The sequence below is a fragment of the Heterocephalus glaber genome, unplaced genomic scaffold, assembly GCF_053883595.1.
Source record: "Heterocephalus glaber isolate CG9 unplaced genomic scaffold, H.glaber_assembly_v1.0 deba00000594, whole genome shotgun sequence".
Lineage (NCBI taxonomy): Eukaryota > Metazoa > Chordata > Mammalia > Rodentia > Bathyergidae > Heterocephalus > Heterocephalus glaber.
The window spans coordinates 14,613,059-14,640,888 of NW_028258151.1; the positions used below are offsets into that span (position 1 = coordinate 14,613,059).

Below are 27,830 nucleotides of genomic sequence, written 5' to 3' on the forward strand. Positions count from 1 at the left end.
CAGTGGAAATCAGGCTGGAGTGGGAAGTTCCACACTGGAATCTCCTTTGCTACCACTGCGGTTTTTCACACCCTCCTGTCCTAGGCTCTTCCAGTGACACAGGGAGAACACTGCCTCCTGGGTCCTGAGGTTCTGGGCGAACCCACACAGGAGGCAACTGTGTCGCACAGGAGGGCTATGACATTCTGGGACTCGGATATGGGCCATCAGGCCAGATGTGGGCACAGTGGTTGGGCCCTTAGAGCATAGCACTGAGCCCTCTAACTCTGGAGATAAACTGGGCACATACCCTGGCTCTATTTGCACCTTTGTGAGGATGTCACTCCCAGTCTGTCACTCTTCCCTGTGACATCAGCTGGCCCTTGCAGGCCCCTTCATGCTGTGTGGATTTTGTTGCCAGTATCTGTTTTGTGTCTTGAGTGCTTCTCTGTCTTTAAACCCCTTGGGGCAAGCATGGAGCCGGGCTGGCTCCAGAGCCCTGAAACCCTTGCTGACCAACCCTCCTGCTGCCAAGGGCCCTGTAGATCCCCACCTGTGTGCCCCAAGCTGGGTGGATCCTAGTTGGAGAGAGGCTGCGCTGATTGCAGAAGGCGGGCCCAGGAAGACCCCAGTTATCAGGGTTTTCCAACTGCTTTAGCTTTGTCTCAAACTACTCTTGCTCAGCCACCCTATAAGGGGGGTTATAGTTCCTTGGGGACCCCCTATTACCCTATAACCATCTGCAGGACCCGGTTAATATTAATAGAAGGTGGCTGATGCTGTACAGCTCAGCGTGACTGGGTAGGGATGACCACCTTGCCCTAGCAGCCCTGCCGATCTGCCCCTGCTGGCATCTTGGTTCCCAAATGCTCTGCCAGCGCCCCTACAGGGCCTGAGAGGGGAGGGCTCTTGGCTCTTGGCCCTGGAAAAGACAACTGAGCACCAGGAGTCAGCATTAGCACAGTTAAAACTTTCTTTAATGCAAGGAAAACAGTCTTTAGTCTCAATTACCTTCCCCCCAAAGATGAGTGTGAACAAGCCCCTGCCGCACTAAAGGATGTCTCCACTCATCCTCTCCTAATACTGAATGAACCTGCGGTGCAGGGCTGGGAGCAGGCTGTGTGCAGCCAGGGCCATTCCTCGACCCCAGCTGGAGCTCCCGCTGGACAGACCAAGGCTAGTCTCCTGCCCTGGCACAATGCCTGCCCTTGAGGCTGACCACTGGCACAGAAAGCACCCAGGCCCCCAAGGCTGTGCAGTGTGAGGCTGCTGAACTGGCTGCTTGCTGGCTCTGGCTTATTGCTCAGGCTGGGGGAAGGCAGGGGGCAGGGTGGGGTTCGAAAGAGGAAGAGGCCAGGTTTTCCCCTGGTCCCTGCTGCCTGAAAACTAGGCCCGGGCCAGATCCACAATCTTCCTCTGCCAGCCCCAAACCACACCCAGTCACAGGGACGCACCACCGACCCCAAGTCAGGGGTATCAGGAAGCTCCCATAGAGAAGTGGGGGCTACAGTTCAGACACCATCAGGCAGGAGTTCAGGTGACTACTTCTTGGTCAGAGAGCAAATCCGGGCTGCAAGTGGTGTGCTATGCATACACCCCATATCCAACAGCTCCTGGATGGAGCCACCCACAGGCTGGCATGTAGGGAAGGGGAGACAAAAATCACAGCTTTTGAATGAGTGGTTTGAAGTTACTGGAAAACTTGGTCAAGTATGAAAGGTGTCACTGTACAAAAGACCTAGCTTATACATTTTTCTGGAAGATGCGCTCTCTCGCCTCTCCACAACCCTGAAAAAAAAGACAGTGGTTGGGGCTGGGGATTTAGCTCAGTGGTTCCACTGTGTGCCTCACAAGCACAAGGACCCAAGTTCAATCCCCGGCACCAAAAATAAAAAAAGACAGTGGTGGTGGGGCCTTGCATTGACTGCCCTACTGGGTGGGAAGCTGGGGTTGGGGTGTGCAAGAAAGGGCAGGGGTGAGTGTCGGGAACCCTGGCTGGAGAGTCACACAACTGACTCACCCCAAGCCCAGGGCAGAGCTGGGTGGGGTGAGGTGAGCCTTAGCTTGGAGATGGAGGAGATGAACCAACAGAGGGCTCTGGTCTACCAACAGCTCTGGTGGCAGCCGCCAAAGGAGTCACCAGCCTCCCTAGGATCACCACAGCTGCCCACACTATCCAGCCAGGGACAGTGCACAGGAGGAAGGGTTGGGACAGGAGAGAGGCTGTGTTCGTGGAACTGTCCAACAGAGGAGGAGGCAGCAAGAAAGAAGGCTGCCTCTAATGGTATGTATTAAAAATAGCCAGAGTTCTTGTGCATAAAATTCCATCACTTACATCTGAGCCTCACCCCTACCTCCCGGCCTGGGCCCAGAAACTGCCTTAAAAGAAAGATGGTGCTTCTCCTATTCAAGCTGAGGAAACAGTGCTCAGTCTTTATGGACCTTTAAAAATGGTGACCCTTCCCTTCCCCTAGCTGCTTCCTCCAGGCCCTGGTCTTCCTGAGCGGGCATGGAGACGGTGAGTGGGTTGCATAGGTAGCCCTGGCAGGCCTGTCACTCGTGCCTGCGCTTGGAGGGTGGGATGAGGTGTGGGGGCAGGTCAGCGGGCAGCTCGTGGCCCTCCAGCTTGACCTTGATGAGGTGGTTAGCCAGGGCAAACTCCTCATCGTCCAGCAGCCCATCCTTGTCCACATCAGCCAGCTTCCAGATCTTGCCCAGCACGGTGTTGGGCAGCTTGGACTTCACCATCTCCTTCTTGGCATTGGCACCTGTGATCTTGCCATTGACAGGTGACAGCGTATAGAAGATCTCATCATAGGTGGGCTTGTCCTTGCCTACCACCCACTCAACGTCGTCAATGCCCTCACCGGCACCCTCGCCATAGCCATGCCCAAAGGGCCCGTTCATGGTGCCGTCAAAAGCGCCGCCCTTCACAGCCTGGGAGGGCATCTGGGACTCCTCCTGGCGCACCATCACCATCAGCCGCGCGATGTCGTTGGCCAACATGTCATCCACCGTGTCCAGCAGCTTGGGCTTTAGGGCCTGGAACTTGCTGAAGTCCTGGGTCTGCAGGAGCTCCTGAGGGAGTAGGAGAGAAAGAGGGCTGGGTGGGCAGCTTCTCCCAGACCCCAGGCAGAGGGCTGCTCCTCCACTCCCCAGCTGGGGCGACTCAGCTTTTCCCTTTCCCCCAGGGCCTGGGGCCTCAGGAGTCCCTTCCTTGCAGGGTTGTAGCAGAGATTCACCAACAGGATACATGGAGTGCCAGGCCCAAATCTCCCCAGCTGAGTCACCACATTCCCCTTCTCAGTGTCACAGCCTGGGTCAGGGATGATGCGGGTGGGATGCTGGTGACTAAGCCAGTGCTGTCTGGGGAGGCCCACAGTATGGGGCTGGGATTTCCTCCTGAGCCAGTGCCCTGGGCCCTCCTCATGACTCGAGGCCACAGGCCCATGCAGGATGCGGGGGACACCCTCCAGGGCTGTACCTGCATCTTTCGGAGGCTCGGGAAGTCGCCTGGGGAGATCTGATGCTCCCGCTCGATCTTCTGGTAGATCTCACCCAGGTTGTTCACCAGTTCTTTCTTTTTGCTCTCTTTACCGAAGACATTGGGCATCTCCTTCTTGAGGGAGCTGATGATGTAGGCGTGGACCTGTAGGGACAGGGCAGGGTGGTGTCAAGGGCTTGCTTGGCACAAGCCCCAGCTGCTGTTTTTGAGGATGTGGATGGGTGCCTGCTGCTGACTGGACTCAGGAAGTGAAAGGGCTGGGGTCAAGTTCAGAGCTGCTGCTGCCCTCACAGGACCCAGGATTCTAGCAAAAGGCTCACAGCTCACTGCCACGGGGAAGGAGGAAAGGAAAAGAAACCACCCTTGAAACAGAAGATGGAAGCCTCGAGTGGTAGGAAGGGTCTATAATCTAAGCACTCTAGGAGGCTGAGGCAGGAGGATCACGAGTTCAAGCCCAGCCTGAGCAACTTAGTGACTCTGTCTCAACACAAAATATAAAAGGGCTGGGGATGTAGCTCAGTGTGAAGGCATTGGGTTCAATTCCGACCACACACAAAAAAGGAAGAAAGAAACAGAAGACAACAACATCCTTTCTATGAGTCATGGAGACGATCTAGGATCAGCAAAGCTCAGCCTGCCAACAACAGGCCACTTGCTGTGGGGCGGTATCTCCACTCATCCTTGCCTAAGCCCTCAGGTTAGGAGAATTCAGCCTTACCCTAGTGGAGGCTCAGAATCCTGACCCTGGCACTAAGCACAGAAGCCTGATGAGAACCCAGGGCTCCCAAAGGTGGTCCAGGGCCCCTGCCAAGCTGACTCAGCAGAGACCCACAAAGGTCCCAAATCTGTGGGACTCTGACGACTCAAATCTGTGAGGGATCAGGAGCCTGGCCAGGGCACTGTTCCACTGCCCTCCGGGCATGTCCAGCTTATCTAAGCTTCCATACCTTGCTTAGGCACTTCCCAACTGGGAGGCCCACCCTTCATTTCCCCTCCGTGCTAAGCTAGCCCCCACGGCAGCCCAGCCCTCTAACCTCTGGCCTGCCAAGGCATGGCCAGCCAGGCTCCCCCTCCTCCCAGGCTGGTTCCACCACACCCAATCCCCCCACCAGTGGGGCAGCAGCTGGGCTCAGGACCCCCCGAGGACAGCACTCCCCTCCACCTAGGATTTCCTAGGATGCTGTGATAGGCGGGTCACAACCAGTCACTGCTCTGCCCAGCAGAACCCAGTGAGCGTCACTGACTCCTAGACAGGAAGAAGCCATGGAAAGGCAGGTGTAGGACAAGCTAGAGACCTAGGGGTTTTCCAGGCATGGTGACTCAGTGCGCCTTTGGGCCAGACACTTCCACACTATGGGGGGTGGTACGGTGGCCACAGACCACAGACTGGGGGGTCCTCTGCAGCCCCAAGGGAGAGGGCTCTGCCACTCTAGGTCTTTCAGGGCCCACTCACAGCTCCTTTCTCAGACCGGGCCCTACTTGTAGGAAGACTGCAGGTATCTGAAGAGGAGTGATCTAGGAAAACTGTCAAGAGCAAATGCAGGCTGCAGGCAGGTATGTGGAGCCCCAGCGCCATGGGGAGATGCCCACTGGGGCTCAGCCAGGGTGGGGAACCAGGCTGTCAGCCATGAGCTCTGTGCTGAGGAAGAGGAGACAGCGGTGGCCAAGGATGAAGGGTCACCCCTAAGTCTGGCCTCAAGACAGCGTGCAGTGCCTTGGAGTTCTGGGGACAGTGGCTACAAATGTAGTGGCAGCAATCCCTGTACAGGAAGTGCCCTCTTCAGTCCTCGCACAGCTACCCTTGAAGCTGCAACACCCACAAGGTGTCTGCCCCTCCTCTGTTGCTCCAGGCAGCTGTGAACACTTTGTCCTCTGTAGTGTCTCACTGAGAATAGGTGACACATGGTGTGGCCTACACTCGCCTCAGCTGACAAAGTGGTCACAAGCTGAGCTTGATCTGCCTCAGGGGACAGCCACAGCCAGAGCCTGGCTTTGTTTTCAGAGATGGGGAATCATCACTATGTTACCCAGGCTGACACAAACTCCTGGACTCAAGGGATCCCCATGCCTCAGCCTCCCCAATAAGTGGGACCACAAGTACATATTACCACCCCTAGCTTAGAGCCTAGTCTTAAAACTCTGTGCTAAGTGTCTCAGGGAACAGTTGGCCGACTTGTTAAAGGGCAAATGTCTCAACTCGGCTACTGCTTGGTTGTTCACTTGGTCTATATCAAACCTTCTGGCACAAAGTGTCAACCCAGCAGTGCTGGGCCCTCCCTCCTCAGGACTTATGTGGCTACCCAAAGTCAGCCATTTTAAAAAGGTGCCTTTTTGGGCCGGGGATTTAGCTCAGTGGTTCTGTTGCCTGCCTTGCAAGCGCAAGGACCCAAGTTCGATCCCTGGTACCAAAAAAAAAAAAAAAGAAAGAAAGCAAAAAGGTGCCTGTCTCTCTGTGACACTGACCTTTGTCCCCAGCCCCAGTACCCAGAGCTCTCTTTCACCTGGCCAGGCACCAAGCTCCCCCACCCTCCATGGCTAAAGGCAGTTTACAAGGCCTGGATGGACTCCACTTCATGGGGTTATGGCTTTAAGCAACCAGCGTTCTCTCCAGGCCACTGGCTGATGCCCATCTCTTCACTAGCTACTTTTTTTTCTTTTGAAAGTGTCTCACTATGCAGTTCATGCTGGCCTTGAACACACTATGTAGCCCAGGCTGGCCTTGAACTCAGGCAATCCTGCTGCCTCAGCCTCCTGAGTGCCGGGATCACAGGCCTGTGCCACCACACCCGGCATCTCTAGCTACTTTCTGTCCTAGCTTAAACAGCAGCTCCCTTCTGCATAAGGCCTCCCCAGCTACGCACTTCTGTAGCAACTGGGTCTTCCAAGCAATAAACATTTGATGTTAGTTCAATCCCCAGCACACACACACAAAAAAATTGATGTTTTCTTTTTCATTTGTGCCTTCTGCTTTCCACACAGGATGGAGAGTGCCGGTATGGGGTTGTGTGTGTCACTCTGCACATGTGCCCAATGTCCAGCAATAAACTTTGGAGAGGAAAGCAGGAAGCCCAGAGCCACAACCTACCACACACTATTTCCAGGGCCACCTCCTTGGCAACTTCCTGCTTAGGGTTTCTAAATTGTGTGCACACTCAAGGCTTCTCCCATGTAGTGGGTGTGAGCCCCCATAGAAGAGGCAGTTTCTGCACATGGGATGGCCACACAGGTCTGGCTGTGCAGCAGCTGGTGGGAGGGGTCTTGGGCAAATCAGGCTCCAAGTGCCAGTCCCCGATCCCCAGGCCCTACCCCATTCCATCTACCTTAGCCAGCCTGGCCCGCTTGATCAGGTCATTGAGCTTCCTGAGGGCAGCATTTCGGGGAAGAGACTGGATATCTTTGAAGAGGTCCTGTTCCTCAGCCTCAAAGAGCTTCCGATTGTCTGGGATGAGCAGTGGGTGGGACCAGAAAGAGCCAATGTAGACGCGGACCACCTCCGGGGTGTTGATGATCTTGCCCAGGGACCACATGAGGGCCCCGTATACCCGCATCAGCTGCTGCGTTTCAATCTGGTCAGCCTTGTTCAGCACCACCCGGATCTTGTCCTCATGGTTCTTGAGAGCCTTGATGACTTCAGAGAACTCATCAGAGATGTCCAGCTTGTGGGCATCGAAGAGCAGGATGATGCGGTCCACCCGCTCCGCGAACCACTCAAGGACGGCTGCAAAGTCATACCCTGAGGGGAAGAGAGGGGTGAGCTTGGGCAACGAGGGGTCAGCTTCCAAACCCCCAGAAAGCACTCATCAGAACAGCACCACAGGCTGAGGGCAGGGCCACCAGGTCTCCCCTTTTCCTTCTTTCTGTAGAACATGGTGGTGCCCTTGCCCATCTGCCATGTGAAAGGAGTCGCAAAGCCCATGGTACCAGGTGGGCTGAGCAAGGGAGAGGTGGCTCAGAGGTACAGCAGAGATGGCTGTAGGGGCTACCAGCTGCAAGCTGCGTGGCCTCAGAGAGTAGCACTTGTACTTCTATGCCAGGCTCCTTATTTGGCAAGAATTTCACTTATTTTCTATAACAGGGGTTGGCCCACTACAGGTCAGGTACCAAATCTGGACCACATCTGCTTACCCAAATAAAGCTTTATTGAAACACAGCCACTCATTTGTATGTCTAGGGCTGCTTTTGTCTACAGCAGCAGAGTTCAGCTGTCGCTGCAGAAACCATGAGGTCTGCACAGCTGACAATACTGACTCTCTGACCTTTCCAGAAAAAGTCTGTTGATCTCTGCTCTATAATCAGCCTACAAAGTGCTACAAACCACTTCCTTTTCAGGGGTGTTAAGTACTTTGCTAAAACAAAGTGGCTGAACTAGATGAAATCTAACCCTAAAGCCTATTCTATCCTGTTCCCCACCAACCAATTAAGGCCAAATCAAGGTCAACCAATGAAAGTGACCCAAGCCATCTGTGAGAGGAACTAATTGGAATTCCCCTATAATAAAAGAACTACTTAGTTTTGGCTAGACCCATGGCCCTCCAGCTTAAGACTGCATTTTCAGCCAAGTGTGGTGGCATACACCTGTAATCCCAGCACTTGGGAGGCTGAGGGAGGAGAATCACTGCAAGTTCGAGGCCAGCCTGGGCTTCATAGTGAATTCAGGGCCAGCTTGGACTACACAGTGAGACCCCATCTCAAAACAAACAAAAAAACAAAAACAAAAAAAGACTGTGTTTTCCACCTGGCAAAAGAAAAAATAAAAAGTGTATGTGCCCTTTGTGGTTTTCTGAGGATTGGGATGCAGATGCAATGGTAGGAGATGGAGCAACCACACTGGGTTTGAAGATGAAAGCTGGATGTTCAACATCGCCAGGGTATGTGACTTTTCTCATAAATGATCAGATATCTAGCTTAAATCATGTGAAAACAATGGCCCATAGTCTTTGGGGAGCTTGGGTACCAGCCCTCAAGATGCCATTTCTTCTCTTGGTGAATCTGAGCAAGCAACCTTGTCCTTGGGCTCAGTCTCCTTGCTCTTCCCTTGCTACACAGAAGTCCCAGACCACCCTAAATATAGGCTGGCCCTCTGGGAACCACTAAATGCTTCCCAGAGAGCAGTCAGGCTCCAGAGAATAGGCAGCAAAGACATTTTTAAGGGAAGAGCCCTGATATCGAGTTTCCTCCCCGCACAGCCTGTTTCAGCTGTCCAACCACACAGGGACTGACATGCATTCTCCAGACTGAGGAGACAGAGAGAGCAAGGACTGCAGGAGCTGACACAGGCAGAAGAGCCCTCACCTTCCCTCTCATGAGGTCTGCTGAATGTGTCACAGGCGGGAGGCAGTGCAGACCTCTCCGTCCTGGAGGTGCTTGTGGCTCCCATCTGAGAAGCCCTTTCATGCAGAATACGTCCCAGCAGGCTCCCCAAGAGGCAGCCACTCCCAAGGTGCTAAACTAAGCAGTCAACACTGCAGGGGCTACTCAGAAGGGATGCTATGCCTGGTTAGACAACATTCCTGCTGCCACCCTGGGGTCAAGTGTGCCTCAGAGCTGACACAGTCTAAAGCCACAGTGCCCATCTTGAAATAAGACGGCTATAGACTCAACTCCAGTCTCCACCTCGATTCTAGGACTTGACATTCTTAACTTCTCAATTATGCTTTCTCCATCTGTAAAACTCAAACAACTTCAGCATCAACAGCAGGGTTCCCAGAGTGGCCAGGGACTTAATCACTGGTCAGGAACCAGGGGTGACAGGTATCTGGACTGGCTGAGGTCAGAGGCCAGCCCTGGTGGTTGAAGCGGATCATTAAAACAGGAAAGTTCCAAACCTACTGGGCAAGGGTGGCCTGCCCAGAGCTGTGATTTGTAGCCCTTTCCTGCCCCAGAACCCAGGGAGACATAGGCCACCGATCAGGAAGAGGAGCCCGGACTTCCATCTGCCTTTCAGGGACTCCTGACCTAAGTCTGAGTGGCAGAACTCCCAGGCTTTGTGTGTTTAAGTGTGGGAGTGCCAAGCGAGTGCCAGGTCACCCATGCCAGCTGCCAGCCACCATCATAGGCTACAGTTCCAAGGAACAAGGCCCTGCAGGCACTCTGGCTCCAAGAGCAGGGAGGGGACACCCAGGGAATGAAATGTCAGCAGAAAACCAGAAGGAGAAAGCCAACAGCACGAGGGAATCAGGGGGTGGGAGAGGTGGCCAATGCCCCAGGGCCACAGGCTTGCTCCCCTGCTGACCTCAGGTCCAGGCCACCTTTATGGCTGGTTCTCCGAACACAGGTCAGCACTCCAAAAGCGATGATTCAGGAACTAGCATGGCTCCTCGCTCAGCAAAGGCGAGGCCCAACTTCTCCCTGTTAGACTATTTATCCTTAGATCACCACAGCTGAAACCGTAATTCACACAGCTGGAGAGGCAGCAATGCCAGAACTGAGTTCCTGGGAATAGGGGCGCCCCAGCGGGCTGTGCTCACCAGCCATGTTGGCTTTGGGCTGGCAGTTGGGACAGTGCCTGGGGAGCTGAGGTCACATCCCAAGCCCCACCCAGTGGGGGACCACAGGGAGAGATAGGAGGAAGAGGAGGCCCTGAGCCATCCTGCCCCCATGCCAGCCACAAGCCCAGTTCCTAGCCAACACCTAAGCTGGGGTCAAAGTAAAGGAGCTAAGTCCATTTTTTGCAGGTGAATGAAATTTCCTGTTTATGATGGAAAGTCCTCTCAATTTTGGTGGGAGGGAGACACAATGGCTGGGCAAGTACACCTATAGGTCACCTGACAGCTCACAGCACTCAGACCTGGGCCATGTGGTCACAGGCTTCTGGCTGCCCTCAGAGGTGCCCCACATGGCCTAGGCCTGAGACTGAGACAAGGCACCGCCGAGCACATTGGGTATGTGCAGGTGGCAGGCACAGGTGGCAGGTGTGGTCACACAGCTGTCATTTGACTGGGAAGTCAGGGTGGGTGACAAATGCAAAAACGGGGCTGCCAGCACCCCAAGAACTGCTTAAGGCAACAAAGCTTCAGGCCTTGGGACATGGCAGGGTTCAGGTCAGGTGCAGAAAACCACCCCTCCACGAAACAGCAACCCTGCAGCAAAAGAGAGCATGTGAGGCGGACTCGGGGAGAGGGGAACAGCGGCCCTGGGGATGGGGTGCTGCTAAGTTCACTCCAGCTAGGGCTGGGGATGGGGGTGGGGATGGATGACACCTGGATTCCCACCAGGGACACAAACAAAAATGTGACCTGAGGTGGCAGGCTGAGAAGAAAAGACTGACCTCCAGAGGGAGGGATCTGAGAGCAAAAGCCAGATCTGAGAGCCCCTAGGCAAGGAACCATGAATACCCAGGATAAACTCTGGCCCGGAAAATCCTGGGACCAGAGACATGACACTCTGTGGAACGAGCCTGTCACAGGAGGACAACTGCACAGAGACAGGGAGTGGGGCGGCCAGGACAGGGGCTGGGGTGCAGGCCAGCATTTATGGGCAGTTCAGTGAGGGAAGATGGAGACCTGGGGATGGATGGTTGTGATGGCTACACAGCAATACCACCGAACCGTGAACTTAGAAATGGGTAAAACGGCAAGTCTTACAAAGCAGGTATATTTAATTTGAAAAGAAAGGGGAAAAAAAGTCCTAGGAGTACAGGAAGGAGGGGGATATACGAGCTGCTCTGGGCAGCCAGGCTGGGCCAGTTTGCCATGGGACCTCAGGAAAGGTGAGGGTGGCCATCCAGACAGGAAGCTGAGCACTACCCCAGGAGGCAGCTCTGTCCTTAGAGCCTTCCCCTGTCCTGCCATCTCTCACAGCCCACAGGTGGCCTTTCTGACAGGCCACCAGCCCAGAGGTGGCAGATGCCACCTGATGCGTCCTGTCCTACCCTGACCCCTCCAAAATGCAGGTAGCTCCACCAGCTGGGGAAAGCTGCCTCACAAATTCCCCAAGTCTCTAGAACATGGAACAATGGAAGGTTTGTCTCCAACCAACTCTTACTTCCTGCCATTCAAGCTGCGTGGGCCTTGGTGTTTCTCGCCAAAGCGCCCATCACATGTTTCCATGGCAGCAAACTCAGGAGCACAGAGCAGATGCAGGGGATGGGACGGACCCCGAGGGCTTGCTCCAGAACCTCTAAATCCCCTGATGTCAAAGCCCTGAAGGAAGGACTTCTCAGAGGTTACAGGGTGGGCCACACCAGCATCTACCCAGGAAAAAGAAGCCTGTGTGCACACCAAGTGCTGCACACAAATGTTTACAGCAAGTTTACTCCCAACTGCCCCAAACTAGAGCCAACCAGAGTCCTTTCATTTTTTTGTCTTTTTTTTTGTACTGGGAATGGAACTCAGGGCCTTGCACTTGCCAGGCAGGCACTGTGCCACTGAGCTACATCCCTGGCCCCTGAGTTCTTCTGATAGGTGGATGTAACAGAGATGGTGCCTTTGCTAGGTGAGGTGCAACCCAGCAACGAAAAGGAAAAGGAACCAACTTTTGGTTGGGACACAACTCTGTGGTAAAGCCCTCACCTAGCCCTGCCTTCAATCCCCAGCACCACAAAAAATAAATTTATTTTAAACCCCAAAACAGAAAAGGAGTGAATAGTTGATACTTCTTAATTTTTTTGGTACTGAGAACTAAACCCAGAGCTGCACACTTGTTAGGCAAGCACTCTACCACTTAGCTACATGCCTAGCTTTAACAAAATTAAAAAAAACAAAATTGAAACAGGGACTCACTAAGTTGCCCAGTTGGCCTTGATCCTGTGCTCCTCCTGCCTTAGCCTCCCAAGTAGTTAGAACTGCAGGTACATACCACCATTTTGGGCTTCTCGTCACTCGAACACGCAGACAAATTCCAAAAGCAGCAGACTCAAAGACGTGATCCCATTAATACTACATTCTGGAAAAGGCATTAGGAGGGCTGGGGATTTAGCTCAGTGATGCCGCTGCCTGCCTCAAAAGTGGAAGGTCCTGAGTTTGATCCCCAATACCAAAAAAAAAAAAAAAGGCATTAGGGACAAACGTCACTGAGTTGCCTGGGATCGTGGGTGCACTATAAATATAAATATAAATACCAAGGGGCATGGGAACTTCTGGTGAGGGGAATGATCTCTTATCTTGGCGGGGGCTGGGCTGGTACATAGCTGCTTCAGTGAGCTATATAGCCCAAAAGGGCGGACCTTCTCATATGTAACACAGACCTCACTCACTACACCTGACCTCAAAAATAAGCAATAAGACCATGTGGGGAGAAAGGGCAGACGGACACTGGCAACAGGCCTACATTTCCACCCTGAGCTTTCTAAGACAGCTGGGCCATCCTAGCAGGCCATTTGTCCTCTTGGAGCCTCACTTCCCAGTTCCTTCTCTGTACCAGAAGAGTTTCTACCTCAGAGGCTGCAGAGAGGATCGAGGGATTACCTGGCACCCATAAGCACTTTGTAGATGTTTGTTTTCGTGTACTCGTGGGACTTGTATTTTGGGTCCTGATGGGTGTGTAGGCAAGGAAGGCTTTTAAGGCATCAAGAATGCCTCGTACCCCAAATATAAATGGAACTGTGCAGGCGCCTGGGCCAGCTGCCGCCCAGCATGCCACTTCGAGCAGCCTGGGGAACAGGTTTGGAGGCTGGCACAGCCTGGTATACCGCCTCCTCGGGGAGTGCCGGCCAAGGCAGCCCAGGGCAGGGGGAGGGTGGCAGCAGGAGGGGAAGGCTGGGTGGCCAGAGGCAGCTCTGGAGTCTGGAGGGGAACTGGGGCTGAGTCAGTGCTACCCTAAGAATCCTTCTGGGATGTTACTGAGAAAAACAACAAAGCCTGGGAAACCCTGGAGTTTTTGGTTTCTATTGCTAATCAGCTGACATTTGTTGAGCACTTAAATGTATCAGCCACTTGAGCAAAAATCTGGTGAGAGGGGCAGGGGATTAGCTCATTGGTTCCGCTGCCTGCCTCACAAGCACAAGGTCCCTAGTTCGATCCCCGGTACCAAAAAAAAAAATCTGGTGAGGGCAAGTTGCTATGATAACCCAAAGAGGCCAGTATTATTCTTGTCATGGTGATGTGGCCCCACAGTTACAGCAACTCCCTAGGGCCACCTAGCTACTCCAAGACTGACCTGAGACTTGAACCTTCTGTATTCTCTGTTGGACACAGCACCTGACCTTGTCCCCTGCAGCATCCCTGGTCTGCAGAGTACCTGGGAACCCTGGACTGGAGGGTGATGGGGCAGGTTCCCAGGAGCAGCCAGCAGGACCAGAGGACCACTTCAGGGGAGTGAAGGAACCCTTGGCATAACCCTATCTTCAGTCACCAGGCTCCAGGCTGCAGGGACGGGCTTTGGGGCTGGGGAAGCCTGATCCACTGTAGTTCAGAACAGCTTAGACAGAGCCGGGGGGCCAGGGGCAGTTGGCTAGAAGGCAAGTGAGATTGCAGGGGACCAGCTGGCCCAGGGCCAGGGCTCTGCATGCCTCTCCACACATAGCAGGAGGCAGGGAACAGGGGCACTGCTGTTCAAAGCACCAGACCTCAGGTCCATTCCTGGACATGGAGTTGGACTCTGGCTGGGAGGAACAGAGGGTGGCCTCTAAATTTCAGGGGGACTCAGAGCCCTGCACAGTCATAACCAGCAGGGGCAAAAGTCTGCCTGACCCCGGCACCCAGGACTCCTACACCAGGGCCACAGACACAACAAGGGTTTGAATCCCAGCACCACCCATGGCTGGACTGTGTGTCATCTGGGGCTCATCACTGACTGTTCCTCAGACTGTTTCCTCCTCTGAAGGCCAGTGGCTTCCTCACAGCTGCAGCTGCTGTGACACCAAGCAGCCTGAGCTGACGGGGCAGTCCAGCAGGAAGTCCCCACCAGCCAGGTCTCCACCTCCTAATCCAGCCTGGGGCTGCCCTCCCTCTGCTGACAGAATTTCTGTGCAGCAAACTGAGGCATAAGAGTTATAGCTCAGCTAACAGTCAGTGACAGCAGTGGGGAATACAGTGGCCAAGCAGGCCCCTAAACATGCCTCCTGCCACTGCCCAAGGAGGAGGGATGTGGGAAGAGCCCACTCCTGGGCACCATCGTGACTGCAGATCATGGCCCTGTCAGCCAGGGGCACTAGCCCTTTGGGACTCCAGCTTCCCTGTAGAATGCCACTTATCAGTCACACAGGCAGGGCAGCACTCAGAAATGAACACTGTCCCTACAGGCCACTTCTGTCTACTGCCACAGGAGAATGATATCTTTCAAGTCACTCAGAAGATTGGCATTCTGACACCCCAAAAGGAAACCCTTGTCTCCTAAATTCTTAGAGGTCCCCAACAGGTTGCATCTGGATTTCTCTGGGGCTGCACCCGCCTCACCTTATCTTTCCAGGCAGTATTTCCTGTACACATTAGGGACCATAGAAGCAAAGGGAAAAAAGCCAGGAGGGGCCAAACAGACAGGGCTAGGGATGGAAGTAAATGTCATTAGCAACACTAACATACAAGTGGTCTCCACAGGGATGTTCTGTTTTTGCAACTCGCCCACATCCCAAGATCCGTGTTCCCTGTCGGGCCTATCTTTCTTTGAAGGAAACACCTGCTTTCCACGCCACCAGCCCAGGGAGCCTGGAACACACTGCCCTGTTCTGACTTCCTCTGCTGTGCAGGGCCACACAGGGCTTTGTGTGACCAGTAGGCAAGGTCTCTAAGAAGAAGTCCATTCCTCCTATGTCTACCTGGCAGTGACCACCCTGGAGTCCATAGCCTGCACCTCCAAGAGATGCCAAAGGATGGCCTTTCTCCTGATGATCAAACGCCTCACTCCAAACTGGGCATGGTGGGGCATGCCTGTAGTCCCAGGAACCTGGGAGGCTGAGGCAGGAGGATCATGAGTTCAAGGCCAGGCTGGGCAATGCAGGGTTGGGATATGTAACTCAATGGTAAAGCACTTGCCTAGCATAGCCCTGGATTCAATCCCTAGAACCACAAAAATAAACACTCCCAACCCCAAACCCCAACAGGGTAATACTTAGTAAGATACATTTAAATCAGGATCTTTCACTGGGAGTGGTGGCCCATGCCTGTAATACCAGTACTTGGGAGACTGAGGCAGGAGGATCATTTTGAGCCTGAGACCATCCTGAACCACACAGCAAGACTGCTTCAAAAAGCCGGAAAGAAAAATGAATTAATTAAAATAAAAACAGGATCTTTAGAGATACGGAGAAAAGGAATGGTCTAGAAAAATAGGTTTGAGCTCACTATTTCCCAGCTAAAGCCTTCCTCCAAGCCGAGCGACACACTGACCTTTCAGCACCCTGTTCCTTTCTCCCAGGAAGCAGCAAGGGAGGCCTTCTGTGGAGATGGGGAACCTGGATGCAGGGCCCCATCTTCCCCACAGGCAGAGCAGGGCCAAGCACAGGGCCCCATCAGGCGGGCCTCAGTATCTCCTGCTGACCTGCTCCTCACATGTCTTCTCACAGGATACCTAAAAGCTGCCACTGCCAGGCATCCTGGTGTCTTCCTGTCCCCATAAAAACTCACTGCCAAGGTGACAGAAGAAGCATCACTTTGTTACCTTATTCCAGAGAGATCAAGTTTATACCCTACCACATGTCTCTTTTCCAACAGGAAATGAAGGGGGGGATGCATCCCAGCAGGTAGGGCCAGCAATCCCAGTCCAAGCTGCTGAGCCTGCTAAGCTCCGAGGACACAGGGCTGGGTCAGCAGACAGTGGAGCAGAGGAACCCTGGGCATAAGGGAAACAGCTGCTCCTGAGGTTCCTTTTCATGAGTCAACAACGGCTGTAAGAACCTCAAACCTTTTCCCTCAAATACCTTTACTCAGGCCTCAAATGCCACACAGGCAGGGGCACTCTGGCAAGATAAGCTCTTCTGGTGATTGACTGTTCCTTATCCAAGGCTGTGAACACACCAGCCACTCAGGCCTGCCGGGGCCTCAGTGCCTATATGAGGCCCCCCTCCATAGGCCTCATACAAAAGCCAGGATTATTTAGCCCACAGCAGGCTCAGAATGGCCCCTTAATGTTAACTTCAGTTTAAGAGTAACTTATTTACATTGTTTGGCCTTGCTTTGGCAATCGGCAGAGCTTTGGCTTATCAGGTATTTTCTTTTTTTAAAATTTTATTTATCTTTTATCAGGCATTTTCTTAACACCAGGCAGGAACAACAATCACAGTAAGAAGGAAGAAAGCTGGCTCTGGCTTTTTTAGAAGGGGTCCTCAAATCTGTTTCCTTGAACTCCCAGGACTGTAACTATCACCAGGGTGGGGGAACCTAAAAGCGTTAAGTAGCAGCTTTCAGTCCTGAGTGGAGACAGACTTTCAGCACGCTCCAACAAAACACATGGCACACTGGCCAGGGTCCACAGCCTAGAGAGAGAGTAGGAATTGGGTGTGGTAGCACACCTACAATATTAACACTCTGGGAGGCTGAGGCAGGAGAATCACAAGTTCAAGCCCAGCCTGGGCAACTCTGTGAGATCCTGTCTCAAAATAAAAAGTTAAACAAAGGCATGGGGATGTCCAGAGGGCCTGAGTTCAATCTCCAGTACTCAAAGAGAGACAAGAGGCCCAACCCCCTCATAGCTACAGCACAGACTCCAAATCCCAGACTGCTGGTTTCAACTGCAAGGCTCCCTATTAACAGGGCGGTCCAGAGGGCAAGGTACATAGGAGAGATATACAAGTTAATGATAAGTGAACCTGGCCCCTAGTCCTCCACCTCTCCTCAAGTCTTTTATTTTCCCTTTGCAGCTATAGGCTCGACTTGTGCCAGATGGCCCTGCAGTGAGTGCTCAGCCTACTCCAGAGTGGGTAGAGGCAGAGACATGACCCAGGCCAGGCTCACTTGGAATCAGATTTTCAAAAAGCATTGCAAAACTGAGAGAAGACTTGACACAGCTGGAACACGGCCCAGATCACTAATGCACAGCGGGCCTTTAGTACACAGCCCCAGTGAGGCTGCTGACTAGCAAGAGCTAAGCAAATTTAAACAATTTCCACTGCCCCAAAGTGGTTCTGCTAGTTTCTCCTTTTGCCTGGTGGGCTCAGTCCTGCTGGGAAGCAAAGTTCTCAAAGGCAAACTGAGGCAGGTGCTCCTTGGGTGTCAGTAGTGATGGCTGGGACACCTGGGCACAGCTACTGGCCAGTTCCTTCCCACCTCACTGCATGGCCTGGAGCCCCACTTGCCCTATTTTCACCTGCCCCAGGGGTTTAAAAGCAACCTGCCAAGGGAAAAGGGCTATTGTCACCTGAGCAGAGGGAGGTGAGGAAGAAAGTTCCTGCCCTCTCACATGGACACTTTTCTTTTTTTAAAAAGCCTTAAGGGCAGCATCCAAGATATCAGATAGGGCCATCACAGGGCCAGCTGGGCCTGTTTACCTCTGCTGATGCGCTGCTTCTCTCCTGACAGGATCCCAGGTGTGTCAATGATGCTGATGCTGTCCAGGACTGGGTTGGGGAGCTGCGCACACATGAACCTGCATGAGAACACAGCCAAAGAGAGCTGTCAGGATGGAATCCTCACTGTCCCGATGCCACAGGAGGGCTCTTCCTCCCCCACCCTGGCTTCTTGTTTCCTATCATCTTTTTTTTTTTTTGGTACTGGGGATCGAACTCGGGACCTTGCGCTTTCGAGGCAGGTGGCAGTATGGCAGTACCACAGAACTAAATCCCCAGCCCATTTCCTATCATCTTGATTTCCAGGGTGGCCAGCAAAGTGGAGAAATCTTTTTTTTGCGGGGGGATAAGAGCCAAGGCCTTGTACATGCTAAGCACATGCTCTACCACAGAGCCATACCTGTAGGCCCTAAATATCAGATCCCTTTCAACTGGAAATGTAGTCAGAGGTCTCCAGAGGACCCACAGCAGCACTTCCCTCACACTTATTTTCCCTCCAGAGTTCCAGAGTTCAGCTTCCAAGTTGCTGACTTGTTAGTGAAAGCTGGATAAGCCTAGGCCACCAGTGAGTTCACAAAGGAAACAGAAAAAAAAAAAAAAAAAAGAAAAAGAAAAAGAAAGAAACAGAAGCCTGACATGGGGACCCTGTAACTCCATGAGAGAATGTCCAGCCACTTGGCTGAATCCCCACACATTGAAGAGAGAAGGTCTCGCCCTATTGCTGCTGGGATCAACCCTCCCCTTTGACCCAGCTGCTTGGGTGAAGGGGCTGTGTAAAACCTGGTAAAACCTGGGGGCACCATACCAGCTGGCTGATGGTGGAGAGGGAAGCACAAACATATTATTCTCTGAAAGTCAAAGCCGGTCCAAGAACAAAGCTGTAGACAGTCCTGAACCTGGCAGTGCAGGGTGCTTGGCTAAGCGGTCAGGCCTCTGTTCCACAGAGCTCAGAGGAGCCAGCTCGAGAACAGCAAGGGGCTGTCTCAACTGAGAGCAGCGATTCTTTACTGAACACAGAAAAGGATCCTTTAGAAATTTCTCTGAAAAAGGTATTGTGAGCAAAGGACATATGGACCCATTGTCTGTAGGATGCAGGCTCAAAGCTGCCCTTCCAATGGTGGTGAGGTCTTGGGGCTGACTAGCCTCTCCTGTGGCCTCAGCCCCCAAGTGACCAGTAGCTCACAGGCTGGGGCAGCTGGGCAGGGTGAGGAGGTGCTCTCTGCATGTGGAACAGAACAGAATGAGCTGACCCACAGAGTGAGCAAACCTTGGACCTCATCCTCACCAGCCCAGCCCAGAGCACGCCTGCCCAATGTCATTGAATGCTCAAGCTGGAGCTCCTGCACAGGAAGGGACTTACCAGAGAGGATGACAGAAGCAAAGGAATGAAAGCAAAACTGGTTCTGAGAAATAACATGCATAAAAATGTTCTGTAAAGAGGGCCCGGTAAGCAAGGGAATGTTTGCAGGACATGGGGCCAGGATGCTCTGCCGAGCCCAGGGAGTGCGACAGGCAGTACAGATGCCTCACACCTCATTTCATCTCCGTCTCACTCTATAAATGGGAGGGCCAGTTCTTCAACAAGCCAGTCTCAGGACTCACTGACCATGCCCTACCTGGAGCTGTTCTATCTGACTGCATTTTTACAGCAGCCATTCAAGGGGAAAAGGTTGGAAAGGCAAGTTCATGACTCAGTGGGTCTCTAAGAGAGCTGAGAGAGGCTGCATCAGCCACAGAAAAGCCCTTTTTGTTGTGCCCTCCCCAGCAAGCAGGCAGCACCCTGTGCTCCACACATCTTGACACAGCTTGGGCCTCAGCTCTGGCTAGTAAGGCCTTCTCGGCAGGGCTGTCAGTGTTCAGGGATCCTCTAGAAATGAAGTGATGACAAGAAGAACATGAAAGCAGGATTCTTGGAACCGGTGGTCCACACACCACCAAGGTGCCTGTCTCTGACCCAGGGTTCCAGAGCTCTCCTCTTTCCAAGGAGAAGCAGCAGTGGGGGCTGGCTTAACTTAATGTGTGACCTTGATATGTCAGTGGGGGCCCTCTGAGCCTCAGGAAACTGATCAGGTGAGGCTGCTGAGATGGTATCTAAGATCCCGTCAGCTCTGAAACTCTAGGCTTCCAAAGGCAGAAAATGGGTCACGTGCTGTTTCTCCTTTCAAAAAAGATCTCCCCTCACAACCAAGTGAAGACATATGCACAACAGAGGTTAGGACAGCCACCCTTCCAGTCACTCCCAAAATTCTGCCTGGGAGTAGAGACCTAATGAGTTGACCTTCCAGCCAAGCAGCCCAGCTTCTCCCAAGAATGAAGGGCTGCCCCACCACCGGCTGAGCCTATCTTCAGGCAGATACTAAGCTAAAACACAAGTACTGTACAGTATCCTTAGATACTGAATGGCTCTGAACTAAGAGGTCCAACCTTCAGGAGCCTCAGCCCAAAGGACCCCAACAGCAAACACCATCAGCATATTAAAACAGGACAGGCTAGATGGCTGGAACTGGCAGACACCAAATGTCTGGGGCGCAGGCAGGCCTGGCCCCAACTGGCTGGGCTCTGGGGCCAGCAGCCCGCCCTTGGTACTGGACAGTGTCTGGAAAGGAATGTGATCACCAGGGGTGGAGACTTGGAAGGCAGGGTTCAGATTCTTTCCTAGGCTCTTCCCCTGACTCAGACTTCAGACTCCAAAGGCATGTGGACTCCCTGCCTGAAAGAGGGAGCAGGAGGGCAGGGTCTGGAAAGGCCTGCGGTATGTCTCTTGGGGTGAGGGGGCAGATGCCTAGAGTTTCTTTAGAGAGCAAGCTGTATCAGGGAGAGGCCACTGGTTTCATTCATAGCATCCGGAGGGTGTGTGGGAGGATGGCTCCAATTAGGAGGCAAGTCTCACCCATTTAACTGAGGGAACTGGAGAGTAAGTTAAGGAAGTTCCTACTGAGTCTACAGAGGGACTTGGGGCCCAAAATTCATTTCGGGGCTCCCAGGCCAGTCTCCTGAAGCCCCTGGAGCAGCACTGACCCATTAAGAGCTGCCATAGGGGAGAAGTGCTCAGACCAGGTCTATTACCTCCCAGTAAGGGGCTGCCCCAAAGTCAGCAGGCCACTACAGACTCTCCTTGTCTCTCCTACATAAAACCACTGGTCCCAAGAGGCTGCGCAGAAACACACCACACCAAAAGGATAGGGTTTTGCCAGGTCACTTAAGAATCAGATACCCCGGAGGGTTTGATTTGAATGAATTAGGGGCAACCAGTTTAGGGAAGGAGGTGGAGACCAAGAACAAGAGGGCAGCTTCTATGGCTCAGCTTCCCGAATGCGGTCCCTATGCAAAGTGGGGCTGGGTTCTGCGGGAGGGTTTGGGAGTTAAACTGATAACCGGGAAGACCGTGGGGGCATCAGGCGCCTGAGGAGCCCGCGATGGCCACTCCCAGACCCCCAGGTGGGTCGGAAAGGGTTTTCCGTGTGGCGCGGCAGGGACCCTGTCCTGGGAGTGGTCACCCCACAGTCTCGCTGAAGACTCAGAGACAAAGGACGTCAGAGGCGAAGGCAGCAAGAGGGTCGCGCCCCAAGGGCAGGGTCCTGGCCTGACAGGCCCTCGCGCCGCCGAGGAAAAGTGTGGGTACCTGTTGAGGAAGGCGTTGCCGAAGGCATTGAGCTTGCGGAAAGGTCGCCGCGGATCGACGACGAGCGCGTTGCCCGGTACCACGCCCTCGGTGGTGCCGTGCATGACCGCGATGAATGAGTCGGTGGTGGGCTCTGGTCCGATGCGCATCCCGGGAAAGTCCTGCTCGATCAGGTGCCGGATGAAGGTGGTCTTGCCCGTGCTGTACTGGCCCACGAGAAGCACCATGGGCTTGTTGTCGAAGTCAGCATCCTCCAGCGCGGGCGAGTGGAACTCATGGAAGCGGTAGTGCTCCTCGAGGGGCAGCAGTTTCTGCGCGTACAGTTGCCGAAGCCCCTCGGCCACCGTCTGGAAGAGCTCCGGCTCCTTCTTGCGGCGGGCATCCTTGCTCACCCAGCTGAACATGATGCTGTAGACGGGACTGGCTGCTGCGAGGCAGAGAGGCGGCCGAGCACCGGGCTGAGGAGGGGCCGGCCGGCCGGCTGAAGGCGGCGGGCAGCGAGCGGCTGCAGCGGCTGGGGCGGGGGCGGGGAGCTGCCCGCACTGCGCAGGCGTACGGTATCGCTCGCGGAGGCGCCCTCTGCCGAGTGGAGTGCGTGCCTTGCCGAGCGCCCTTTATAAGTCAGTTGTGTTGCGCGCCGACGCAGCCTGGCCTGCGAGGAAGTGGAGGAAGAGGGAGGGACCCTTAACGGCACCGCCCCCAGTGCGTGCCACGTTCTCCCTTTCCCCGACTTCCATTGGCTGACTTCAAATCTCGCGAGTCCTTGACTGCGGTGCCGTGGCAACCACACTTGTTTTGCCCCGCCTTGTCAGGCTGGCGCTCAGAAGTGCTTGTGTTGGGAGGCCCGGTGGGGATCAGGCAGGAGGAGGTCCTGGGCTCGCGCGCCTTTCATCTGTGGACCTCAGGCCCTGCTCCCCATCCGCGCCCCAGCCTCAGTGTCTCAGTATCCCCAGAAGCCTCGGAGGACCCCGGGAACCCCGGCGCTGCCTCCTCTCGCCGGTTTCCCGGACACACACTCTCTCTCATTCCCACATCTTTTATCTGTTCCAGAGAGGGAGATTCAGTAAGGGGGTAGTAGAAGAAGCTGAGAGAGTAGAGAATCTAGGGAAGGGAGTGAGCGAGGAAAGAAAAACATGGAGGAGTGCGATGCTAGAGGAGTGTGAGAGGCTGGCCTCACCGGCCGGCAGGGCTAGGACTGACAGATGGACGCAGCAGGGAGGACATAAGTACATGACCTGTGGGGAGAAGACAAGTTCTCCCCTGAAAGGCTGTAACTGCCAGGACGGGTGGAGGTAGAGAAGAAGTCGAAGCTCTGGCCACTTGAGTTTTGAGGAGAAGTGAAATCGGAAGTTCCCTATGTGGGGCAGAGGGGAAATGTGAGGCAACAATGAAATCTTGTGGGGACTTGGGAGGAATTAAAAAGCCCAAATGCTTCCGCTTTCCTGTCGGACACCACCAGTTACTATCTTTTGCTTCAACTTGTGTGCCCTCCGCTCCCCCCTTAGCACTCCTGGCTGTTCCACTGGGCTCAAGCCCCTTCCATCCCTGACCCACCTAGACCCACTTGGCTGTCCAGGCCAGTGAAAATCTTTAGTGAGTGATGTCAGAGCTTTGGGGGCTGTGATTGTTATGTAACCAGTATTAGGCCACCTAAATGTGGAAGGAGGGCCTGAGGGCTACTGGAGAGGTCTAAAGTGAACATGGGGAGCTGGTGGGAGTGGCACACACTTGTCAGTCCCAGCTACTCAGGAGGCAGAGACAGGAGGATCACCCCACAAATTGGAGACCAGCTGGACAACATGATGAGCTGTCACCCCCCCACACAATAAATAGCCAGGGATGACAGCTCATATCTGTAATTTGTAGCCATTCAGGAGGCTGAGGCAGGAAGATTGAAAGTTTGAGGCCAGCCTAAGCACCTTAGTGAGACTCTGTCTCAAAAGAGTCTGGGAATGTAACTCAGTGGTGGAGCACCCTATTTTGAGCCTCAGTACTGGGAGGGAATAAAGCCTGGGGAGTAGCTTAGTGGTAGAGCATTTATCTAGCACCAACAAAGCCCTGAGTTAAATCTCCAAAAAACTCTGAATCAAAAACCAAAAACAACATAACATTAATGTATGGGGCTGAGAGTATAGCTCAGAAATAGAGTGTTTGCCTAGCATGTACAAGGCTTTGGGTTTGGTTCACAGCATTGCAAATAATAATAAAATGGCTAGATGGGCTGGGGATTTAGCTCAGTGGTTCCGCCACCTTCCTCGCAAGCACAAAGACCCGAGTTCAATCCCTGGTACCAAAAAAAAAATAATTAAAATAAAATACCTAGGTGTGGTGAGGCATACCTGTAATCCTAGCACTGGGGAGCCTGAGGCAGAGGATCACCAAGAGTTTGAGGCCAGCCTGCGCTACATAATGAGCTATAATAATAATAAGTGCAGTGTTGTGGCATGTGCCTGTAATTCCAGCACTCCTGAGGCAGGAGGATTACCACGAGTTCAAGGCCAGCCTGCGTAACATAGCGAAATCCTGTCTCAAAAAAACCCAAAATAATAACAATGAGGCAAGAGGATTGCTGTCAGTTCAAGGGCAGCCTGAACTACATAGCAAGTCCCTGTCTCAATAATAATAATAATGCTAAATGAACCTGGGGGCTCAAAAACCTCATGTTTCTGGATTCTGAGAAATGTGGAAGCCTGGAAGGCTGAGCTAGGCCTTCATATCAGGGGAAAACAAGGGGTGGCAGGCCTAGAGGACAGAGGCAGGAAGTCAAATTTGAGAATGAGCAGCATTGCACACTGGGGCATCTGAGCCAGATGGGCTCCAGAGAGGACCAAGTGGGAGGTTTGGTCGCCCACCTCTTGTAGGATGGATCTCTACCTTCGAGAGAACATCTGTTGCCTTCCTCTCTTGCTCCCTAATCATTAGACTAGATGATTTATTCCAACCCTGACTGGTATCCTAGCTCCCTGACTTACTGCTTTTACAGTATTTGGTGTTTCATTAGCTTTTTTTTCATCAATCACAGTTGAACACAGACTTTTTGGGGAGGAGGGGTTGTTCTCAAAAGGAGGTATTGATGCTCTTGGGCAGGGGCTGTCATCAGAGGCTATGCGCCAGTTGGTGATTCGGAGCCTCCGGTGGGCCCAGGCCAGACTTCCTGGGTTAGCCTTAAAGCCATCTCCTCCATAGCAGAGATGAAAGGTCCTCCCCGGAGATGTCATTTCTGGGCTGGTCTGGGGAAGAGCCTGAGGCATAGGACCCTAAATGAGGTGGTTGTTCAGTTGTGTGAATGACTGTGCCAAATTCTGTCCCTGGCAACTTGCACATTGACCCACCATGGTTGTTAGATCTCCCCAGAGCCCTGTGTGCTGGGAAAACCCAGCTCCAGAAAACTGAAAACAAAATGTTCCTGAGTTATTTATAAATGAAACTAGGACCCTGTTGTTCTCTGTGTCCACTCTTGACTTTCTTCTCCAAGGAGCTCAAAGGACTGGAAGAGGGTCTCCCTCCCTCCCTGGTGAGTGAGGCTCTAGGGCTTAAAATTAGTTCCCCCAGTAACCCAGAGTTGGGCCACTTCCTTATCTTGTAATGTCCCAAATTGTGAAAAACGTCCTTTCTTTCCTTTGTGTTTTTTCCCACTTGCTGATTGGTGGAAAAGTTTTGTGAAATGTGAATGAACCATTTCAGTTTTGGTTCCACTTCTATGTCACTGTCTGCCTGGCTCCTGGGCAGACTGATCATGGTTTTATCTCAGAAACCATGCCTATCTCCCCTCCCAGCAGTTTCCTCTTTGATTAACAGGCACACCTGCAACATGGAGCTTGTTGGGTCTCCTCAGAGCCAGCCCCTAGCCAAGAGAAAGGGCTCTCCTGCCTCCTACCCTCCCTCCAAGCAATCTGTGCAGTCCCCTGGCAGCCTGGTCTGGGGCTGTGTCTACAATGTCCCTAAAGACAACTTTTTTTTTTTTTAAAGGAGTTTTTCTCCCAATATGACAGAAGAATTGGGCTGGAAAAAGCCAAAGAACACATAGGTTTTTCCCTGAGATGAGAAGTGGCTGCTCATTCTTTCCACAGAGGAAGTTTGTGTATAACCCCGGGTTTTTGTTCTTGCAGTCATGGAAATTTGGCCAGCACACTAGTTTTGCCAAAACAAGGTAAAGAACTGGGGAGGTAGCTGGGCATAGTGGTGCACACCTGTAATTTGTATGCCTCAGCTCCGACTAAGCAATTTAGTGCAACCTGGTCTTAAAACAACTTAAAAAGTGCCAGGGAGTGTGGTGGTGCACCTGTAATCCTAGTACTTGGGAGGCTGAGGCAGGTGGGTTGCCACCAGGTTCCTGTGTTCAGTGACCTGCTTGAAGCAGCCCAGGCTGAGAGAGAGAAGCTGGGCCTGCATAATCTGACCGCACGAAGCTGTGAGGTTGGGCAGGTGAAAAAACAAAGGCAGTATCGAAGCCACTTTCCCAGGCACAGGCTGGAGTGGCCCCAGGAAGCACTTGAGCCCTCTGTGGCCCCTGTGCTCCCAGGTGACAGGTGTGCTCGTTTCCCAGGGTGACATGTGATGTCCACTTAGAGCTGCAGACAGACCTCTGAACATTCTGGTAAAAGGACAACAGTTTGAGTACTAGGCTAGTGTTAGAGTCTATGTCTAGATGTCCCCCTACAGCCTCATCCAATCACAGCGGGACCTTTGGAAGGTGATTGGATCAAGGGGCTTACAGCTGACTTGCTTTAGGAGGTTGGGGTCTGGTCAGAAGAGGTGGGTCACTGGTGGTGTGGCCTGGAAGGGTTTATCTCCTTCCCTAGCTCCTTGATTCTCTCCCTGCTCTCTGGATGCCATGACATGAGTAGCTTCTCCTCCGCCATGTCCCTCTGCCTTTCCATCCTGCCCTGGAGCCAGTGGACTATGGGCTGAATCTGTATAAACTGGATAAATCTTTCCTCCTTTAAATTGCTGGTGTTGAGCCAGGCATAATGGTGCACACCTGCAATCCCAGCACTTTGGAGGCTGAAGCAGGAGGATCACCATGAGTTCGAGGCCAGCCTGAACTATATAGGGAGACCTTGTCTCAAAAAAACAAAAAAACTCTGTTGTGATAACATCAGGGGGACTTGGCAGGGTCCTCCTTGTCCTTCATGGATGAAATGGTAGTTGTGACCCTGATGTCCCGCAGCCTCAGTTGCCTAACAGAACAAACGAGGCGCAGCTGCTGCCGCCTGAGTCTTCTGAGCCCATCTTGTGTGTGCGCGTGATCACCACCCTCTTCAAGTCCCCTCCAGGTACTTCAGTGGAGGCGGCTCCAAAGTGTCTTGAGGGTCACAAGATCCAGTCTGCCCTCCCTGTCCTGCTGCAGCTGTATCTCCCTCAGTATGGCCGGCAGCTGCCCAGAGACTCAGTGTGGACTGCCCAGGCTGGCTGCAGGAGAGGAATTCTGTGTCACACTCAGCATCAGGGCCCAGGGCCCAGGCCATTTTCAGACCCTGCCTCTCACATGCACACACCAGTAGGGGCCAGACCTCCTGCCCACGGCCACCCCCCAGGCCCCTCCTCTGACCTGATGTCCCCATCCCCCATCCACATGTCTTTGCAGGTCACCTGGGTCAGCCCCTGAGCAGCCCACATGGCTCTACCGACAGCTGTTGTCTCGTGTTGTCCTTTTGGTCCAGCATCTTCATCGAGCCCTGGAGTACACACAATGGTGCGAGATCATCTGAAAGTGCACCGGAAGCTACACCCTCCACCAAGGCCCAGTCTGCCCACACCTGGTACTTGCTTCCAGCAGGATGCTGGGAATCCCCAGGGGCTCAGGGTTAGGACCAGGCCTCTATCTCCTGCTCATTCAGTTGGGTCCCCTGCCCCTTCTGTGATCCACCCCCCGAAAACACTTCTCTTGTCCTTTGGTCACTGTGGTGAGCAGCACTGCAGGATTTCCCCAAGATTCCCCAGCCCTAGGGTACACACTGGGTAGAGCCCTGGTCCTGTGAAAAAGATGGGTGAAGTCCTGTGATGGGTTGTGTTTGATGGCACAGCTGCCCTACCCAGGAGATTGTGCCCCTAGGCTGAACTGCTCACCTGAGCTCCTGGGGATGCACACCTGTAATCCCAGCATTCAGGAAGGAAAGGCAGGAGGATCACAAGTTCCAACCCAGCCTGGGGAATTTACTGATTTAGACCCAGACTAAAAAAAAGGGTAGGAGCTGGCTAGGGATGTAGCTCAGTGTGAAGAATGCCCTGGGTTCAGTCCGCAGTACCTCACAATAGGTAGGTATCTAGATAAACAGATAGATAGATAAAATAGACCAACAAACAAGAAACTAGGGATGATGGTGCACACCTGTAACCCCAGCACT

At 53.3% G+C, this 27,830-nt stretch overlaps 1 protein-coding gene across 1 annotated transcript; it reads right to left on the bottom strand.

Annotated features, from left to right (window-relative positions):
• Nucleotides 1-934: 934 nt before the first annotated feature.
• Nucleotides 935-27,156, bottom strand: Ehd1 (EH domain containing 1). Its single transcript, XM_004852452.4, has 6 exons — nucleotides 27,035-27,156; nucleotides 21,484-22,135; nucleotides 17,844-17,941; nucleotides 6,805-7,217; nucleotides 3,464-3,628; nucleotides 935-3,057 (listed from the first exon to the last, which is right to left on the bottom strand). The coding sequence occupies exons 2-6, from the start codon at nucleotides 21,885-21,887 to the stop codon at nucleotides 2,533-2,535; spliced, it is 1,605 nt and encodes a 534-aa protein (XP_004852509.1). The 5' UTR covers nucleotides 21,888-22,135; nucleotides 27,035-27,156; the 3' UTR covers nucleotides 935-2,532.
• Between the last annotated feature and the right edge of the window lie 674 nt (nucleotides 27,157-27,830).

Excerpts from the sequence above, each read along its gene's own strand:
- Ehd1 (XM_004852452.4), bottom strand. The coding sequence starts at position 21,887 with ATGTTCAGCTGGGTGAGCAAGGATGCCCGCCGCAAGAAGGAGCCGGAG. Across the intron at positions 7,218-17,843 it reads GAAGCAGCGCATCAGCAGAG|GGTATGACTTTGCAGCCGTC; the intron begins GTAAACAGGCCC and ends TCTTCCCCTCAG. Across the intron at positions 3,629-6,804 it reads AGCGGGCCAGGCTGGCTAAG|GTCCACGCCTACATCATCAG; the intron begins GTAGATGGAATG and ends CTGTCCCTACAG.